Source organism: Marmota flaviventris, chromosome 13, assembly GCF_047511675.1.
Source record: "Marmota flaviventris isolate mMarFla1 chromosome 13, mMarFla1.hap1, whole genome shotgun sequence".
NCBI classification, from domain to species: domain Eukaryota; kingdom Metazoa; phylum Chordata; class Mammalia; order Rodentia; family Sciuridae; genus Marmota; species Marmota flaviventris.
This window is the reverse complement of record NC_092510.1, coordinates 71,676,698-71,693,978: the sequence shown is the minus strand read 5'-3', so window position 1 is coordinate 71,693,978 and position 17,281 is coordinate 71,676,698. Positions and strand designations below refer to the sequence as shown.

Genomic DNA, 17,281 nt, shown 5'->3' with positions numbered 1-17,281 from the left:
GGCAGAAGAATCTGCCCAGGGTCAGGTCCTGCTGGAGAGGGAGGTGCATCCAGCTCCTGGGCAGCTGGAGTAATGGAATAACTGCAAACCGCACAGGTCTGTCTCACTGTCCTGGAGACCACAGGCCCAACACCAGCCTCAGCGGGCTGAGATCAAGGCATCATCAGGGATGGGTGCTTTCTGGAGGCTCTGGGAAGACAGTCCATTTCCTTGCATTTTCCAGCTTCTAGAGGCAACTTGGAATCCTGCAAGTGGCCCCTTCCTCTGACTTGAAAGCCACCAGTTGTCAGCTGAGCCTTTCTTATACCATGTCCCTGTGTCAAACTCTTCCACTTTTTTTTTGAGGGGGAGTACTGGGGATTGTACTCAGGGGCACTGGACCATCAAGTCACATCCCCAGCTCTATTTTGTATTTTATTAAGAGACAGTTGCTTAGCGCCTTGCTTTTGCTGAGGCTGGCTTTGAACTCACCATCTTCCTGCCTCAGCCTCCCAAGCTGCTGGGATTACAGGCATGTACCACCATGCCTAGATCAACTCTTCCACTTTTAAAGACCCTTGTGATTACATTGTGCCAACATAACCTCCCTATATTAAAAATCAGTGACTGTAATGCCACCTGTAACATGAGTTCCCCTGTGGTACAATACGGCATCCTCACAGGCTTTGGGGATTTGTGGAGGACACGATGCTGCCTGTTGCAGGAAGACCATAAAGACAGGCCGAGGGGAACTCACCTCACCTTTGCCTCAAGGGAGGGTCCTTGTAGGAATCATATGCTCCCTCCTCCCACTGACCAGAAAAGTCCTGGTGGGAATTGTCACCCTCTTCTCCAAGCAGATGGGAGAGTCCCTATGGGAATCGCCACCCACACACATCTAGCAGCCTAGAGCCCATGCTGACCTCGGTAACTAACTCACACAAGCACCCCAAGGAGACACAAAGCTACAGAATAAACATGGAACATTGTCCCCACGGGCCAGTTTTGCTCAGAATGGTGGAGGAAAAAAAGGTATTATTTTTATCTTAAGACAGATACATTCTTAGACTGCTAAACATAGATAAATTTTCAAGAAACAATAATAAACTTGAAGGAAATACCATTCTGTGCCTGCAGGCTGGAGTGGGCTCCTCCCTTCCACGCCCTTTCTGTATAGTGAATACGTGTTTCCTGCTTCTGAACCTTTAGACGTTTGGGGTGGTGGGAACGTCCAAGAAAGATTAATTTGGGTTCAAGAAAAGAGAGTGTTCATTCTGGTTGCTGAATCACTCTGTCAGGAGGACATTGGAAGGGATATCTAGGTGAACCCCCTTGAGCTTCCCAGGTCTACAGGCAGACCATGGGGCAGTCCTGGCCAGTGCCTCCCAGTCATCTTCCAGTTCACATGGTGGCCAGCCTCTAAGCCACCGCCCAGAGCTTGCAGTGCCTCCTGCATGGTTCTGTATGGTCTCAGCAGCTCAGCAGGTCTCTGAGATGAAGCCTCATGGGAGGGTCCTTGAGAAACCAGGGTGTGATGGACAGTGGGCTGAGACAGAGGTGTGGGTGGTAGGAGACTCCAGATAAGCCAGGGGTCAGCAGCCTTCCCTCTAGGATGCCACACCCCGTGGTGCAGGGACTGGTCCCTACCTTCCTAGCTTCTGCCCTCCTGTTCTTCTCAGTGCACACCAGATATTTTAGTGACTCAGGGCTGCATGTGCTGTTCACATTCTTTCACTTCAAGATCTGCTCCACCTTTTCTTCATGAGTCCTTGCTGCAGACTGGATGCTAAGCTGCAGACTGGATGCCGAGCTCCAGCAGCTTAGGATAGTGGGCTTCACTTTCTCTGCCTGGGAGGCAATTGGGAGGGGGCAGTGGCCAAGCCCTGAGGTTCTTGGGGCCACATCAATCTGGGGCCCAGGTCACTTCCTATCTGTATCACCTGGAAGCTTAGGTTGAAGTCCCTAGAAACAGAGGCTGGGACTCCTATAAAAGTGCTTCATTGAGGGAGGGGAGCAGGAGGAGGTGGGAGGGGAGCTAAGTCAACAGGCCAGGGCTGTCCTGGCTGGAGACCAGTTTTACCTGGCTCTATAGGGATCTCTGGGGCATAGGCACCCCAGGGGGCTGGTCTTGCCTTTTAGCAAGGGCACTAGGTCTTCTATCTGTGGAACAGTCCTTAGCAGCTGCCCACAGGGTGTGGACACTGGCATGGTCTCCCAGGGCCAGGAAGCCCCCCTTAGTCAAGAGCACCTCTCAAAGAAGGGTTGGAGCTACCAACAGCCCCCCCCATTACAGCTGGGGTGGCATACCACCCTGGAGGAGGGGTCTACTGCATCTGTGAAAGGGCCTAATTCTTTAGGTCTCATTTCTTCAAAGTAGGCTTAATAATAGTGCCCCTCCCAAGGTGGGGCTGACAGACTGCTTAACACACCAGCCAGAAAGACTCTGGAATTCTCCCCACACACACATGTGCTTACTTGGGTCTTCCTTTCTGTGTATGTGAGAGAGAGAGAAAGAGAGAGAATATTTTAGGTCCCTGTAAGCATCCTAGAGATGAAGGGAGCTCCAGACAATGAATGAGAAGGAGCCATTAAAGAGGAAAGGACACCAACTGGAGGTCTGGGCCACCTTGGGCTCCTCTCCAGAGAGAACTCAGTGGACCTTTCTGCCTCACAAGTCCTGGGAGGTCTGGGGCAGGGAATCCCTCCCTGTCTCCAGGCCCCACCCCCACCACTGTTTCCTTCCAATCTTGCCCCCTTTTTGGGTGTGAACAGAGGTCTCTGTCCCTGGTCTACCAAGATCAAACATCTGGGAAGGAGTTGTCATCTGTCTCACCCAGTCATCTGCCTTCATTGCCTCTGCAGAACCAAGTCCATGAAGACCTAGAAGTTTCCATACCCTGCCCCAGGCAAGTCCCCTGTCTGTCCCAGCAGAGCCCTGCTCTGTGAACCATCCTCAGGACTTCCTGCCTCCCCTCCCCACCCCCAGAATTCCTTAAACTGCCCTGGGCTTTGTTGGGAGAGTGAACTTGTGCTTGCCCTGCCAGGTAGGTGGGCTTTTTGGCCAGAGTCAGGGACCATGGCTGACCCCAAGTTTCTCTTTCCACTCTCTGGACTTTCAGGGAAAGATACAAGCTAGTCAACAGTGAAAAGTGTGACGTGGAACTTCTGCGCACACATATGTTTGTAAAAACTATGGCTATTCCCTAAATTCTTTTCCCCACCCCAAATCTTCTCATAAGTTGCTTCTCACAAGTTCCAGAGTGCTTCCCCACTCTCAGACACCTCCTCTTGCCCCAGGATGCACACATCCATGTCTGGGTATCCTGAACTCTTCGTACTGCTCTAAAAAGGTCCCCCCAGGATCTGATTGCTCTTATCCCGCTTTGCCCACTACCCCTCTTGGATCCCAGGCTCACTCTGCACTGGGAGCCTCCTCCCTCACAGGGCCCTCCTCCCTCAAAGTACCCTCCTAGCTCTCAGGCCCCTCCTCCCACTCAGGCCCCTCCTCCCTCACAGGCCCCTCCTCCCTCACAGGGCCCTCCTCCCTCAAAGTACCCTCCTAGCTCTCAGGCCCCTCCTCCCTCACAGGCCCCTCCTCCCTCACAGGCCCCTCCTCCCTCACAGGCCCCTCCTCCCTCACAGACCCCTCTTCCCTCTCAGGCCCTTCCTTCCACTCAGACCCCTCCTCCCTCACAGGCCCCTCCTCCCTCTCAGGCCCCTCCTCCTTCTCAGGCCCCTCCTTCCACTCAGACCCCTCCTCCCTCGCAGGCCCCTCCTCCCTCTCAGGCCCCTCCTCCTTCTCAGGCCCCTCCTTCCACTCAGGGCCCTCTTCCCTCTCAGACCCCTCTTTCCTCACAGGCCCCTCCTCCCTCACAGACCCCTCCTCCCTCTCAGGCCCTTCCTTCCACTCAGACCCCTCCTCCCTCACAGGTCCCTCTTCCCTCTCAGGCCCCTCCTCCCTCACAGGCCTCTCCTCTCTCTCAGGCTCCTCCTCCCTCTCAGGCCCCTCCTTCCACTCAGACCTCTCCTCCCTCACAGGTCCCTCTTCCCTCTCAGGCCTCTCCTCTCTCACAGGCCCCTCCTCCCTCTCAGGCCCCTCCTTCCACTCAGACCTCTCCTCCCTCACAGGCCCCCCTCCCACCCAGGCCCCTCCTTCCACCCAGACCCCTCCTCCCTCACAGGCCCCTCCTCGCACTCAGACCTCTCCTCCCTCTCAGGCCCCTCCTCCCACTCAGGCCCCTCCTCCCTCTCAGGTTTGGCAGCATCTGGGTCCCACCACTTGCCCTCCAGAAACAGAGAGGGTTTGAACAGCTTCCTACTTCAGGCACCGTCTGGCCTCAGGACCTCTGAGGGCCGGGGTCAGCAAAGTAAGAGCCTGGACTTGGGATGCAGTTCAGCTTTGGAGAAAGCCTTTGGCTTCTCTGGGAAGGCGCTTGCTAGAGGGGTGATCCCTTGGGCCCCATGCATACCTAACAGCCTGGCGCGTAGAACCAGGTGGTCTTTGCAACATGGTTGTCATGGCAGCAGAGATTCTAAATGATCCTCGAGTGGCAGAGCTGGTTATTTGTCAGCAGGTGGTCAGACAGTCAGCCATGAAGATACGGGTCCCTCGGTTCATTTGAGAAGTGGACATGGTGAGCCCAGTCAGTCCCAGGACCTGGGACCAGCAGGATACTAGTGCAGCAACAATAAAGTCCCCCGCCCCCTGAGTGACCCGTGGAGACAAGGATGGCATTCCATGCTGCACATGGCACTCCTCACTGCACCTTGCATTTGATGCATATTTACTGACATGGGTGTCATGTCGTATGCTGGGAGCTGGGGACCAGAGATGAGTCCCCTTGGTCTCAGAGGGAAATGTGATGGAGAGAAGCATGGGTGCCCCTGGCCCACAGAGGAGGAAATGGCATCCAAGCCCAATGGGACAGAGACAGCTTCTCAGAGTAGGGGAGCTCGAGGGGAGGCAGGCAGGGTGGGGAGCAGCCATGCAGGCAGAGCATGTTGGGGGGAGGAAAGTCACTGAATGGTTGAGCTTACAGAAAGAAGGAGGGGACAGAATAGGAATGAATGGATGGATGAATTGCAGGCATTTTGGGGGAAACTGCTGGTAGTTCATTTATACTGCCTTGAAGAGGAGTGAGAAATGTGAGGGAGAAGTGGGCAGGAGTCACGTGGTAAAGAATCCTGAGCTCCAAGTTTGATCTGAAAACTTCGGGAGCCATAAAAAGATTTCATAGTCAGATTTGGATCTAGGCATGACTCCTACATCTGCCCTGTGAGACTGGGTGGCTGGGCAGGACCAAAGGTGAGGTCCAGCTGTCCACAAAGGAAAGAAGGAAGGACCATGACTAAACCAGGGAGGGCATCGGGGCTGGGGGACAGAGCTGATTCTGAAGATAGTGAGCAGACAGAAACACCAGGCCTTGGTGAAGGTTCTGGCTTTGGAGGTGAAGAAAAGTGAATCTCAGGTGACTCTCAGGTTCCCAACTCGGGTGAGTGGCAGTACGGTTCCCAGAGATGGAAAATAGAGGAGAGGAAGGGGCTTGCCGGGAGGGATCATGAGTTCAGCTTCAGGCATGTGCTGGAGGCGCTGGGAGGATCCCAAGGTGTCCCAGGGCAGCTGAACAAGAGTCTGGGCTGGGGACTGAGATTTGAGAGTTCACAGAACAGATAGGGCATTTGTGGCTAGGGTCATGAATGAGGCTGCCCAGGGAGAGCTGGGGGGAAGAAAGAGCTCTCAGAAGAACAACAGCATTTAGGGAGGAGCTGAGATGTCATTATCATGCCTCCTACACCAGCATGTCAGGAAGGACCATCCCTGCTTCTGAGATGAAACTGTGGCTCCAGGTGATCAGGACCAAGGGTGTGCAGCTAGTTAGTGGCGGAGCTGGGATTTGAGCCCAGATCTCTCTTGACTCTGAATTCTAATAAGCTCTTTCTACCATACCATGTTGAGCAACACAGGGCTTGGCACAAAGTAGATGCTCATTAAATATTGGGCGGGCTGGCTGGCTGGATGGACGGATACTATTAGCAGCAAGAAAGGCCAGAAGATTTCAACCAACAAGCAGTGTGCCTGGGAGTCTGTCCATGATCGGAAGCAGCTTGGAACTTTTTATAGCATTGCAGACAAAGGCCTGCTTTCCTTCAACTGCTCTGTTAACGATCCTTTAAAGTCCTTTCAGAGCGAGTTTTTTTTTTTCCCCTCTCTCTCTCTTTCCATTCTTGCTTGAAAACGAAGGATGGTTTTAGAATGCAGGCCTTTTTTATTTTGCACAAGCACACGATGAGTAAGATGGCTTCCTAGTCAGCACTTTCCAATTTCGAAAGATGCTAAAAACTGATCTTTAAAGGCATGTTTCCCTTCTTGGTGCATCAAAGGGCCTGAGGCCTGCTGGGGGGGGCGGGTAGAGACCTGCAGGAGAATGACATCTCCTGTTGGACTGGGTCTCTTGGCTGCTGGTCCTCCTGGCTGCTGAGTGGAGGCCGGGCCTCATGCCCAGCCCATCTTTCTTTGGCCTATTCTCTATGGGTCAGGGCCTATGCTGCATCCCAGTCCCCAGAAAGTGATGTAGGACCCATTACCTTGACCCAGGAGGGACCCTCAGGCAGCCACTTGTTACATGTTTGTTGAGTGAATGAGTTACAAGGGTTGTTGTACAGTATGCACCTGTTAACCACATTGAGATCACTAGTGTCCCATTTACGGAGCTTCCAAGTACAGATTTACCTTAGAAATGAAGGTGGGCTGGGGAAAATTCTCAAATACTAAGGCTTTCCAGTCCCTATGGGCACTTGCTATGTGGTAAACACATCATGAGGGTTGTTATCTCACTCAGTCCTCCCAGCAATCCTGTCAGGTAAGTTCCACCATTATCCCCCCTCTTCTGGGTGAGGAAACTGAAGCTGGGACAGGAAAAGGAGCTGAGATTTGAACAATCATGGAGAGCCTCTGGGACCTCTAACCAGGAACCTCTGGGGGCTCTAAGAGTGCCCTGAGGGGCTGGTTGGTTGTTGAGAAGATAGAAAAGTCTAGAACACACTGGGGGAGTGTGATTGACTGGAGTCTTGTGTTTTCCCCTCCTCTGGCCTCAGTTTCCCTGTGTGGAAGGGAGGAAGCACCCTCCACGCATGGCCTGTACCCCAGGCTCTTCAGAGTCGTCTGCTTTGGATGCAGTCCTGCCCCTGGCTGCCCCAGACCAGGGAGGATTCCTGCAGGAGCTGGGGACGAGGCTGGGAGGGATGGGGGTGCTGCCTGGGGCATAGGAATGTGTCCTGCCTGTGGCCTTAAGCCCCAGGCCATGCCTGTCACCCGCTGGCTCTCACATGTGTGTCCTTCTCTTTACAGGGCAATGATGTGCGGATCATCCTTGGCCAGTTTGACCAGAATATGGCAGCAAAAGTGTTCTGTTGTGTAAGTAAAGTGACCAAGCCCTTGTGTCCCCACTGGGTGTCACAGCTGGGGCGAGGACTGTCATAGGACTAGAGACAGGGAGCTGAAGCCTGGTGCTCACTGATGCTTCCTCTTTTCAGGGAGCCCCCCAGGCTCAGAGCCCTGCCCACATCTCCCAGCCTGAAGCATCAGTGCCCCCTGCCGAAGCCATTCAGCCCCTTCCCAGCTTTCAGCCTGGCTGCGCTTTGCTGGGCCTGCTCTGTGTCCTGCACGGGGAGGCCCAGCTGTCTGCACAGGTGTGAGTGACTCAGCCTGCCTGGTCCTGCAAGCAGGGCTCAGAGCTAAGTCCAGGACAGAGCATCAGTCCTTCATTGTCTCACCTCAAATCCTTTATGGTTGGCTGGTGTGTGACAAGTGACCAGGTCCCTCTTAGACCTTACCTCATTTAATCTTCAAAACCACGTGAAGTCTAATTGCATGTCGATTATACTTTAATAAAAGCTATTGTTTTAATACAAAAATAATTCAAACACAAAGAAAAGAAAACCACGTGAAGCAGCTACAGTTGTCCCATTTTACAGAGAAGGAAATAGAGTCCCAGAGAGGTGGAGGGCTTGTCCAACAGCTCAGCCAACTCGTGGCCAAGCCAAGCTTCAGTCTCTGCTCACCTGGTCCCCAATCTGATCTAAAAAAAGGAACATCTCTCTGTATGATATTCTACCTTAGTTACCCAGGAAGGAAGCCTGTTTCCGTTTTTGATTCCCAGCTCCCCTCCTCCACCTGGGTCAGGAGAAAAGCCAACAGGATGAGGGCCAGCTAGGGAGCACTGTGTGCCTAAGAGCCTCCTCTGACGGAAGGTGTTCTAGGTGTAGTCCCTGGTGATGGCCACAGACCTGTTCTCTTTCACCTCTGTGTGAGCAGCTTGGAGGCAGTTGTAAACAGCAGGCTTGTAGGAATCGTAGAGGTCATGAAATGCACTGGGTGACAGAGCCAGGGTGCAAAGAACCAGAATAGGCTGGAATGTTTGATCAACTCCAGGAAAATGAAATCTAATGGTTCTGATATGAGTTACATTAGAACAACCGGGCTGGCTGAAGTTCAAGGCCCAGCTGAGGAACAGTGTATGCTGACCCCAGAAGGGGCCTCTGGGGTGGTCTCAGCTGACCCCAGGGTCTATGACAGGGGTCACCAGTGTGACCACAACTTCCAAAGGACCAAGGTGACCTCAGACTTATGCACACCAGGATGAAGCTGTCACACCCCCCCATCACCCTCACCCTGCTGTCTGCTGGGGACTTGGCCTGGAGTGTCCTGCCCACCCTGGTGCCCCATTTCAGGAAAGAAAGGGACCAAAAGGAGACCAGGAACAAGAACAGAGCTGTGGCTGCGGTCATGGTCACCTGGGATTACAAACACCCTCTGCACAGCCCTAAGCTTGGCGGGTGCTTGGTAAAGACCAGTGCCCTTGTTTGCCTGTTTCGCCATGGGGGTCTCGGGTGTGAAGATGGAGCGTCTGGCTGGCTGGTGCACTTGCTGATGGGCTCCATGACATCTGGAGCATCCGATGAACCAATGAGGATAGAGAGGGGCCTTTCCACAGTGAAATCAGAGGAGCGAAACAAGGACAGCTGGAAATACGGAGCACAGACATTTAATAATTTCATCCCAAACCCTTTACACCTTGCCCTTGACACCAAGGACCCATTTTGGAAAGGAAAACGAAGTCCCAATTTGGAGAGCACTTTGGAAGGGGAACTGAGTCTTACCCTTGGGGACCCCCAGACCTTGCAAGAAGCTCGCGTGCTGCGCTAGTTGATGCTGGTCAAATGAAGAAGAGAAGTAACTCCAGGAAAAAGAATAACAGTAAATAAAAATGACCCAGGACGGTGTGGCGCCATGCGCCACACGCAGGCGGGATCCGGATGGAGACCGGCAGAACCGCTGCTCTGTTCAGATTGAAGCCGGGCCGCCGTCCTACGACCTCACGTTGCGCACCTGCGGGGACTATTTTGCTTTCTGTAGTCGCGGCTTCTGCTCTGGGACAGATGGCCTGACGGTCTGCCTCCCACACGCACAGGGGCTCGCCGCCCCCGCCCACTCCGCCCTGCGCTCTGGCTGGACTTGGCCCGGAGTCTTCCCGCTGCAGCTCCCCAGGAGCGTCCGGGGGGCTTCTGGTCTGGTGCAAGCCCACGTGTTGGTCCATGGAGAAGGAGGTGTTGAGGAGGGAGGGGCTGCTCAGAGCAGAGACCCCCTCAAGAGCCTTCCTGTCCTGACCAGAGGGACGCCACCGCGGCTTCACCTTCCAGATGCTGCCTTGCAGACTGCGCGGCCATTGCTGGGCTCTTGAGATTGGAACTGCCACTCAGTGGGAGGGCAGAAGGCGAATGCAAGGCCTATTTATAGCCCTGTGGCCACGTATTCATCTTGGCTCCAGCACAGGGCCAGCAACAGTGTGGCTTTGGTCTTCTCCATCCTGGGTGGTCTGGGCTAAGTTCTGCAGCACTCTGATCCAGGTTCTGACTTTAGCATTGCCAGCTGTGTGTCCTTAGGCAGGTCACTTTAACTCTCTGGTCCCCAGCTGCCTCATCTCTAGGATAGAAGCAGTGCTCCTTGCCGGGTGCATCATTGGGTGGTGGCTTCATTTAAAAGTAGGAGCCTCATCCCAGCTATGACTGCTTGGCCCATGTGAAGGGTTCCTTGCTACTGTTGTTGGGAATCTTAACAGAAAAGGAAATGTTCCTCCTTTTTAAAAATTATTTTTTAAACGTTTTTTTAGCCGTCAGTAGACCTTTATTTGATTTATTTATATGTGGTGCTGAGAATCGAACCCAGTTTCTCACATCTGCTAGGCAAGCGCTCTACCACTGAGCTGCACCCCCACCTGGGAAATGTCCTCTTGCAGGGGAGGGGAGGAGACAAAAGAAACCCTAATAAAAAAAAGGAAATGGATTTTGTTTTTAAAAAATGCACATCATGGTTAATGTGTGCAGCTAATAAGTACCAGTGCTGTTCATGGGGCTGGAGAACGTGAGCTCAGGGCCATCTATCACACACCGGGTCCATTCCACAACCTCAGACCCTGACACCACCTGTCTACCACTGTTAGAGAAAATGAAAGCCCAGGCAGCTGCAGAAATGGGAAGTACAATACATCAGTCATGACACAACCGCTTATTGAGTGCCTCCTGTATACAGGGCACTGGGCTAAGTACTGGAGACCCAGCAGACAAGATCCTCCAGCTCCCAGCCCCCCTCAGAGGTCCTGTGTGGAGCTATCTCAGCTCCTGTGACCAGGCATGGGTAGGTTGGAGGCCAGTGGATCCGAGCACCGTCATCTGGGGCATTTGGAGCCGTCCTCTGTGAGCCTGAGAGCATCACTGTGCGTGGCCTAGAGGAGTGCAGGAAAAGAACTGCCAGCCAAAAGAGCGGGAAGGGGTGACAAGGAGCAGCGGAATGTTCCTGAGCGAACTTTTGCAGGCTTGGCACATCTTATCTCACTTATCTCTTAACCACCCCAGGGAGGTGGGATCTGCTCTGCATTCTGCACAGAGTTGGGATGAGGAGGCCAGCCTAGCAGCTGCTGCGGGAATCACCTGGCTGGCCTGTGGCGGGGAGCCTGTGCTGCTGGCTGGACTCTCTCTCTCTTTTTTTTTTCCCCCAGAAGGTCAGAAGCTATGCTGGAAAAAGTTTTAGATTCATCAAAAATAATGTTTAAAGCAAAACATGTTGTCATTTACATGAATCGAGCTTCTGTTTTCTGGAAAACTCAAGAGGAGACTGGCAGGTCACAGAACTGGCACTGAGAGCCCCACTGTGCTCCCAAAGCCCTTGCTGGGTGCAGTTCTCACGCGGGTGTTGTCCTCCATCAGCGAGGAAAAGCTGCTCCGGCGTGTGAATGGAGGATCCCTTCAGGTCCTCGCTGTGCACCTATAGCTCAGCCAACACACCTTCCTAACACTCCTGCAAGATCAAGAATGCTTCCAAAGAGGTTATCTGTTTTGTTTTGCTGAGAAAAGTGGGATACTTCAAAAGTGGATCTTGAATTCTATTCTTCTGTGACTGGATGATTTCTTAGTCCTTTTTATTTTTTGAGCCAGAGTCTCCCCAAGTTGGAGGCTTGCCTCCAACTTGCAATCTTCCTGCCTCAGCCTTTGGAGTTGCTGAGATCACAGGCCTGCAAGGGAGATTTAGAGCCGGCACCTCCCAGGGCGTGGGGAGGAGAGGGAGCACTGAGCGCCTGGCCTCCTGCAGCCTCTGAGCACAGCTAGAGTCCCAGAGCCTCATCTACCTCCCCAGCTGCTCTCCCCAGGTCTTCCAGCTTCACCCGACCCTGATCTAGGCCAAGGGATAGCAGGGTGGGACACAAATGTTTCCCACACGACCTTCTACTGTAGGTGTCACCCTGCAAAGGCCTGAAGGGTCGCAGAATGTTCAAGTTTCAACGCCTGTGCATTGAGGTAGCGCCTGGGCATCTCCATCCACCAAGCTGCTCTGAAATCCCTTCTGGGCATCTCCATCCCTGAGGATGGGATCCATACCGAGAAATTTATTCTGAACCCCGGTGGAGCATGCCTTCCTAACGAAGGATTTTTCTGCGTGCACCAAAGCTATCCAAGGGTGCTTTTCCTTTAGTATGTGATAATTGCAGTGAGGTGCATCGGAGCATTCTGAAGCCTTTTTGTTTAATTGGGAAGCAGGCAGTGTGGCCCTGAGGTCTCACAGCAGGCAGAGCTAGGTCCCCAGACAGACTTTCCTCCCTAGCTGTGTGACCTTGGAAAAGTTAATTTCCCTTTCTTATTTTCAGTTTCTTCCTCTCTAGAGTGAGAATGATAAACCCTGCCCCAACTGCCTCCCAGAGTAAATGTGAATGACAGTCACAGCAGATGTGTGTCATGCATACACATGAAAGAGACCTGGGTTTAGGATGTCAATTTATGCACATCAGGCTGCCAGTAGAGATTCAGAGATACTTCTCACTTTGCCAAATAGCATGCTAAATAAACTGTCCACCCAGATTAAGTATCTTGGCCCCTTGAAAATTGCTTCCCTGGGGTTATGTTTTGAGGTATGACCTCAGCTTTTAATAAAGATCTATAAAAAAATAACAGCTTTTATGAAATCTGTTATAGAAATGGTGTTGATGCCATGCTGGCTATTGACAGAGTCCTCCATATGAGGCATGTTTGGGGCTAAAGACTAGAAAACACTGTTTTTCCAAAAAGCTGATTTTTTTTTTATTTATTGGTAATGACAGCTACATAATAAATAATTTTATTACCCTTTTCTCTTGGTCCTTCAGGAAGCTCATGATGTAATATGCAGCTAAATCATGTATTGGGTTGGAACCCTTGATTTGCTTGTTCGTGTGTGGTTCCCTTTACCTCCTGCAGACTTATTATAGTTTGTATTTTACTCAGCCCTTATGTTTTCATTTTTATTCATTATTCATTTCATTTTTTATTCATTATTTTATTATGCATGTAAATTATCCTAGGTACTTTGAAAGAACCTAGATGGAAAAATTGAAAATGAACAATGATAGAAAAATTAATAAATCCTCTGGGCCCTGGACAGATGCTTGACGCTCAGTGCCTTCATAGCCTCCCTCTGTTGCAGGCCTTCGAGGAGAACATGTACGGCAGCAAGTATCAGTGGATCATCCCTGGCTGGTACGAGCCTTCCTGGTGGGAGCAGGTGCACATGGAGGCCAACTCCTCCCGCTGCGTCCGGAAGAATCTACTTGCTGCCATGGAAGGCTACATCGGTGTGGACTTCGAACCCCTGAGCTCCAAACAGATCAAGACCATCTCAGGAAAGGTCAGTGCCTTGACTCGTCCACCTTAGCCCCCAGGCCCATCTTTTTTGACCATCTTGCCTGATAATGTTGGTGGAAGATGCACCAATATTGCCCTAGGTGTTGCTGTGTGACTTTGAGCAAATCACTGGAGCTCTCTGAGCTTCACGTACCTATAATTCAGTCAGGGATAGTCACTGGGCTCTAGGAAGCTGTGGGAATTGAGTTGCTGCTCTGTAGATAGCTAGCATGGTGTACAGGTAAGAGATGGCGTACCTGACCTTCACCACACTGACCTCAGGGCCTAAAAGGCCCAGCCAGAGTGTCACTCCCTGCTGCTCTGGCCTGGACTGTCATCTCTTGTCTAACTGATGCCTCATCTTATTGGTGCTCTCTGTAAGGAGAGGAAAGACCCTCCAGCAGACTTTGGGTGCTATGAACCGGCCAAGTGGGTCGGAACTCAGCTTCATCACTTACCCTCAAATGACCTTGAGCTTGGGTTCTCTGAGTCTCTGTCACACCCTCAAGGTGGGGATAAGGGGTCAGTGGGCTGTGGGCTTGGCAGAGCAATTGCACAGGTGGCCAGCGTGGTGCTGGCACAGGGTGCTGTCCCAGCTGGGCAGGGCCTTGGGAAGGTGCCGAGGTGCTCAGGCCCTCGTGCTGTCCCTGGAGGTCACCAGCCCTGTCCTGCTTATCTGGCGAGGCTGTGCCAGGACCTGGGAAGATGGTATCTGTGATGGCATTTCAGAAGGATGCCGTTCTCCACCAGTGTGCCTGTCACCAAAACTCAGGGTGATGGTCCTGGTGAGTGGAGCACCCCTTGTCACTTCCGACCTTCAGCTGGGTCTGGACAGCAGGACACAGGGCTCTTCCATTTCCTCTGTGTTGTGACCCAGACCCAGGGTTCCTGCAGACCCGATTGCATTTCCAGAAAAACCTTCCTTATATACATATTTAGCTTCTTTCATTATTTAATCTCAATCAAAGACAACTCTACACAAATGATTTATTGGTTTGTCAAAAAATAGCAAATCATTAGGACACATTTTTGTAAACAACTCTTTAGATCATGTTGGCTCCTGGTTGGAAAACACCGAAAGAAATATTTTCAGACCACAATCAATGTGTACATAAAAAAAAAATTGAGATGTTAAATAATGAACAGATATAACTCATTTTGGTAAATGTTATTTTTAAGGGCGTCAATGTTGGCGATTTATTAAGGCACTTGGGTCTGGGAATACCCTATATTTTAATCTAAAAATAGTACAAAATATGAGGAAAATACAAAAACTAAGGGAAAAAAAACAGCAAAATCAAAGTATGATAAAAAGCAAAGAGTGTGAGACGGAGGAAGATCAAAGGTTTGGGTGGCTCCCCTAAGACCCAGGGAGCACAGCAGGGGTGGCCCCAGGCACCCGGGGTGCCATTTGGGAGCCTGGATCTCAGGAAGGGCGGAGCCCCGCGGGGGCAGGAGCCCAGCTCAGAAGCGCCCCTTGGGGGATCATTCCTCGGGTGTTTTCTGGAGATGTTTTGTCATTTGGAACAACACCCCCACCCCCCCACCCCCGAACCCCGACTCTCATTTCTTCACTGGGGCTGGGGAGGAGACCAGCCTCTGTCCTGCACCATCCCATGCACAAGGACCTCAGGGCTGTTGCCTCACCCCAGAGCCATAGGGGACCCATGTAGGGGGCCCCGAGGGTGGAGCAGGGCGGTCAGGAGTGCTCTGCAAGTGAGGGGGCCAGTACTTGTCCCTGCAGCTGCTGAAGCGGAGCTGGCATTTCCTCTGACGTCCTGAGTGACAGGACAGTGGAGAAAAGCCTGCGGCCTCCGTGGCCCTGTAGTCGGGAGTCCCAGCTGCTCCTGGAGATCTCCAGTCAGGTGTCACCAGACCCAGATGCACCAGCGGCAGAGGACTGACTGCTTCCTCCTTAACTGCTCTCTCCCCGCTGGGAGACTCCGTGGACCACTCTGGCCCTGCCGGTCTTTTGGTCCAGCTTTGGCGGTAGTGAGCATCATTCTCGGGGCATCCCTCCTGCAAACCCAACGGCCTCAGCCCTTCCAGGGGACTTAAAGTTGTGGTGTGGGGCCTCAGGGCAAAATCTGAAGAGGTGTCAGAAACCTCAGTAATCAAGGTTTTAAAAAATATGTGTTAAGCTGGGCACAGTGGCTCTGGAGGCTGAGGCAGCAGGATCACGAGTTCAAAGCCAGCCTCAGCAAAAGCAAGGCGCTAAGCAACTCAGTGAGACCCTGTCTCTAAATTTTTATTTTAATTATTTATTTATTCTAATTTGTTTTATATGATGGCAGAATGCAGTTCATTTCATATCACACATATAGAGTGCGATTTTTCAAGTCACTGCTTGTACACAAACTGTCCCTGAATTTAAAAATACAAAATAGGGCTGGAGATGTGGCTCAATAGTTGAGTGCTCCTGAGTTCAATCCCTGGGGTGTGTGTGTGTGTTTGTGCACGCATATTCTGTGCTTTTAAAAATAATCAAAATTAGTACAAAAAAATGTGATTAAAAATATGGCATTAAGTGTTTTTATTCTGATTCCTGAGGCTTTTTTTTTTTGGTTCCCCCTTAAATTTCGTACTTGAAGGTGTGCTTCATTTGCTTCACCCTGGTCCTGCCCTGCACAGGTTGTATTTTTCAAGCCCTGACCCACTCCTAGCTGTGCTTGCTCTTGTGGAACACCCCCTTCTGAAGGAACGTGGTCCCAAATGGATTGAAGTGTTCCTGTTTGTGATCTGGCCAGGAGCCTGCTTCCTCGGCCAACTGTCAGAGTGTCATATAACCAAAGAAAGTTCTGGAGTTGAGAAATGTTTCTCCAAGTTCATTTTTTCTCTGCACAGGACTGCTGGGGGCCAGGTCAGCTGGGCATGGGTGGCTGGATGGATGCGTGTTTTGGACCCAGTAGTGTACGCGAGGACAAGCAAAGGCTTGTAGACTGTGACCTGCTGCCTGGCTTCCGGTTCACAAATGGGGAAGCTTAGGGCAGGAGGGAAGGGATGCACCCGAGGTCACAGTGCGTCCTACCTGGGGCCCGGGGACTGTGACAGGGAAGGGACGGTTTGCAGATGTGGTTAGCTTAAGACCATGGAGCTGGGTTCCTGGACTCCCCAGGGGCCCCAAGTCCACTGACATGTGTCCCTGTGTGAGCAGGTTGGGAGGCTGGCAGAGGAGATGCCTCGCAGGAGGCGGACCCTGGACCTGGGGTCCGCAGTGTCCTTGGGGCTAGGAGAGAAGCCGTAGACTCCCCAGGAGCCTGGGGGAGCAGCCCTGCCAACGCCTGGCGTGGACTTCCGGCCTCTGGTTTTGGATTTGTGGCCTCTGTGAACAAACACACTTCCCGTGTTTTTCCAGTTTGGGGAAATTTGCTGGCAGCCCCAGGAACCTGACCTGCGCTCACATGGCAGGCCAGGGGCAAATCCTGAAGCCAGGGCTCTTGAGTCCTGACTCGGCGTCCTCTCCCATCTGCAAGGCCATGACATGGCCCGTGTCCCCTCAATGGACCGCTGCTGGGAAGTGGCCTCTTGGGACCTGTGGACCTGGTGATCAGGACATCCTCATACCTGTTACTCCAGGGCCTCTGCTGGTCCCACCCTGCCCTGGGCCTCCATGCTGGGCCTCCGTCTCTTCAACTGCAAGTGTGAGGCTTGGGTCAGGTGGTTCCTGGGTCCTGGCAGCTTAGCTCCCTGGCTCTGGAAATGCAGTATGGTGACAAACACAGCTGCAGGACACAGCAGTGGTGTCACCTGGACCTAGGTGTCACCTAGGACCCAGGACTCCCTGGAAGAAAGTCACAGGAGCAGGTGACAGAGGGGTGCTCCAGGATGCAGCCTCCAGGGCCTCCTCCAGGTGTCCGTCTGGCCTCAGCCCGTCCCTGGCTGCTTACTGGCACCAGACGTGTGTTGGTTGGCGGAAGAATGACAAGGTCATGGGAACACAGGAGCGTCCTGCTCGGTTTCCAACTTGGGGACAGTGCGCACCCGAGTACCTGCAGAGCTTGGTCTCGGCCCCGTGGCCTCCCGAGGACAACCTCTGGGCACTGGCTCTGGGCTGTGAGCGTCCAGCTCGGTCTTGGAGGAGGGTCCCCATCGCTGT

The 17,281-nt window shown here is 52.5% G+C and overlaps 1 protein-coding gene across 1 annotated transcript in view; it reads left to right on the top strand.

Moving 5' to 3' along the window:
* Gabbr2 (gamma-aminobutyric acid type B receptor subunit 2) overlaps window positions 1-17,281 on the top strand; it is a 351,347-nt gene that overhangs the window by 190,814 nt on the left and 143,252 nt on the right. Inside the window, exons 5-6 of the mRNA XM_027931027.2 lie at window positions 7,328-7,393; window positions 12,989-13,189. Of these exons, the coding sequence (XP_027786828.1) occupies window positions 7,328-7,393; window positions 12,989-13,189 (267 nt within the window). The remainder of the gene's footprint in view (window positions 1-7,327; window positions 7,394-12,988; window positions 13,190-17,281) is intronic.